Source organism: Ixodes scapularis, unplaced genomic scaffold (genome assembly GCF_016920785.2).
Source record: "Ixodes scapularis isolate PalLabHiFi unplaced genomic scaffold, ASM1692078v2 PGA_scaffold13__105_contigs__length_92229423, whole genome shotgun sequence".
Classification (NCBI taxonomy): domain Eukaryota; kingdom Metazoa; phylum Arthropoda; class Arachnida; order Ixodida; family Ixodidae; genus Ixodes; species Ixodes scapularis.
This window is the reverse complement of record NW_024609839.1, coordinates 14,060,575-14,062,918: the sequence shown is the minus strand read 5'-3', so window position 1 is coordinate 14,062,918 and position 2,344 is coordinate 14,060,575. Positions and strand designations below refer to the sequence as shown.

The 2,344-nt window shown below is 49.7% G+C and overlaps 1 protein-coding gene across 1 annotated transcript; it reads right to left on the bottom strand.

The window, feature by feature from the left end:
- Window positions 1-1,355: 1,355 nt before the first annotated feature.
- LOC115315943 lies at window positions 1,356-2,112 on the bottom strand (the record flags this gene model as incomplete). The annotated part of the gene is made up of 1 exon (XM_029975252.4): window positions 1,356-2,112. A coding segment is annotated over one exon (663 nt), but the record flags the coding sequence as incomplete, so codon positions are not given.
- Between the last annotated feature and the right edge of the window lie 232 nt (window positions 2,113-2,344).

The following is a 2,344-nucleotide window of genomic DNA, read 5'->3' as shown; positions in this document are numbered from 1 at the left end:
TTTCGTCATCGAGTTGCGACATTAGCGGCAAAAATACGCTTCGGAACTCCGCTTTCTTTGGAGCCCGATAACTAAGAGATCCTTTGTAATGTTCCACAAACGCTCGCTCGATAAACTTTCTTTCACTAGAGTTCACTAGAGAGAATTCCTTGATAAGATATCTCGGTTATTTCGTTCTTACTGGCATACTTTTTTTCCATGCCGATAACTCGTTTTGTCGGTATCTCCCCACGCGATAATCGTTTTAACTTTGCTCGAATCATGGCTCCCTCATATCGCTCTGTATCAAGAGCTTCAAGGCGTTTCTTTAAGCTCCTGATATGGTCTGAGAATAGACCGGGCGACAGGCATTCATCATGAAGTAACTGTTGTAGCAGATTATTTAACTCCATAATTTCTTTTCCTTCCGCCTGTTTCAAACAACTAGATCTTTCGATGGCGCTCTTCTTGATTTCTTGCTTCAATAATTCCCATTTCACTCCAACCCCCTATCGTTTTTTTTATATTATCTAACTCCCCCAGACATTTTTGCACCCTATTCATAAAACATTCGTCTTGTAAAAGCTTTGTATTTAACTTCCACAGTTCCTAAGTGAACTTTTTTGCATTCTCCTTTGACGAGTATATTACAAAAGAGACCAGACAATGGTCACTGAAAGGCACTTGTCCACTACATACATTTTACACACTCCGTCGAGTTCCAAATAAATCTATGCTCTATCGAGCCGCGCGTGACTTGCGCCTTGGAAGTGCGTGAACTGCAAACACTTAGAGACTGACGTGCATTGGCCAACATCTTCATGTTCACACTTCTCGACCAACTCACATAGAAAAACAGTACTCGCATTTCTGTACCGAGTGTTATTTGATCTGTCGCGCGGCTCGCAAACACAGTTAAAATCCCCCAACAAAATAACAAGCCGATCAGTTTGCAGACACTCATAAATATTTTCAACAAATACTAATCTTTTCTCCACCTTATTAGGAGCGTAAATGCACACCAGGCGAAAATTAGAATTTGAAATAGACAGATCGCACAGCACAAGTCTTCCCGATTCACAGCTAACAACTTTTGTCACAATGCCCAGAGACTTTCTAATACATAAAAGACAACCGCCCGACGTCCCAACTGCGTGTCCGACGCAGAGTCGCAGACATAGTAACCTGACTCAAAGAGCCGCACCACACTCTCCGTCTGTGCCTCGCTCTCTATTCAGTGACTCTTGCACGGCGATTACGTCGAGGCCTTTTTCGATAAACAGTCGGCTCACTTGGCATTGCCTGCGACGTGCATTTAGACCGCGCACGTTTGAAGTGCCAAGTTTCAAAGCCCTATTCAGAAAAATTTTGTTTTAGAGGGAGGCCAGTACGAGAGCACGGCACTTAGAGTGTGAGACGAATAGCGGCGTACGAGAGAACTCACTTCGTGTACTCCGTGCGGCGTTTCGGTCACTCAGGCCGGGACTTGTACCGCCCCACTTTGCCGCACCATTCCCGTTCGAGGCGCAGCTTTGCCTCCCCACTCCCAGATGCAGAGTCATCCAGCCTTCGTTTCACCGCCCAGTTTTCAGTGGTCATGACGATGTCTTCGTCGCCACCCTTGACATCTTCACTATCTTTGGGCTGAGGGTCCTCTACGGTGTCTTCCGGCGTCGCCTTCCCCTCCTTGTCGGAGGCTTCATAGCTTCCTTCTGAAGCCGTCTTGAGCGTTGGCGCCGATTGAGAAGCCCCGGCCTCTACCTCTCTTGAGCCCCCCTGTTCTCCTTGCGGCTGGCTCTGTCCTGGCAGCTCCTTCGGGGACACCCGTGCTGCTGCTTCCTCCGCCTCCTCTTCGTCCATCAGCAGCTCGGAAGCTTCCTCGGTGGCTCTGCTGCCGGCTACACGGGCGTAGGTCTTGACACAACCCCTGGTCTCGTGTCCGATGACGCGGCACTCGGAGCACAGAGGCGCCTTGCAATCACGGCGAATATGCCATGTGCGACGGCAACGGTGACATATCGGTGCGCGCCCGAGGACCACTACCAAGACGTTGCCCCCGCCGAGCCGAAGCTGGTGGGGAAAGCTTTCCAGTGGGAGTCCCTCTTTGAGGGTCATCCGGACGCCAAGGGTTGTGGACTCGACGTCGACAAAACCGTCGATCTTCCCCTTTGCCTGCGTGATTTCCTTGACGGTCCCAAACGGTTGAAAGGCCCGCCGAACTGCTTCTACAGGCACATCAAAAGAGACCTAATGGAGTTTGACACGCAGTTTCCTCCGATTTGGGCCGATCACCTGACACGCCTTCCCTTTCACCTGGACTCTCCCGACTTTTAAAAGCTTCTCCTTGGCTTACAAAGTATGCAGC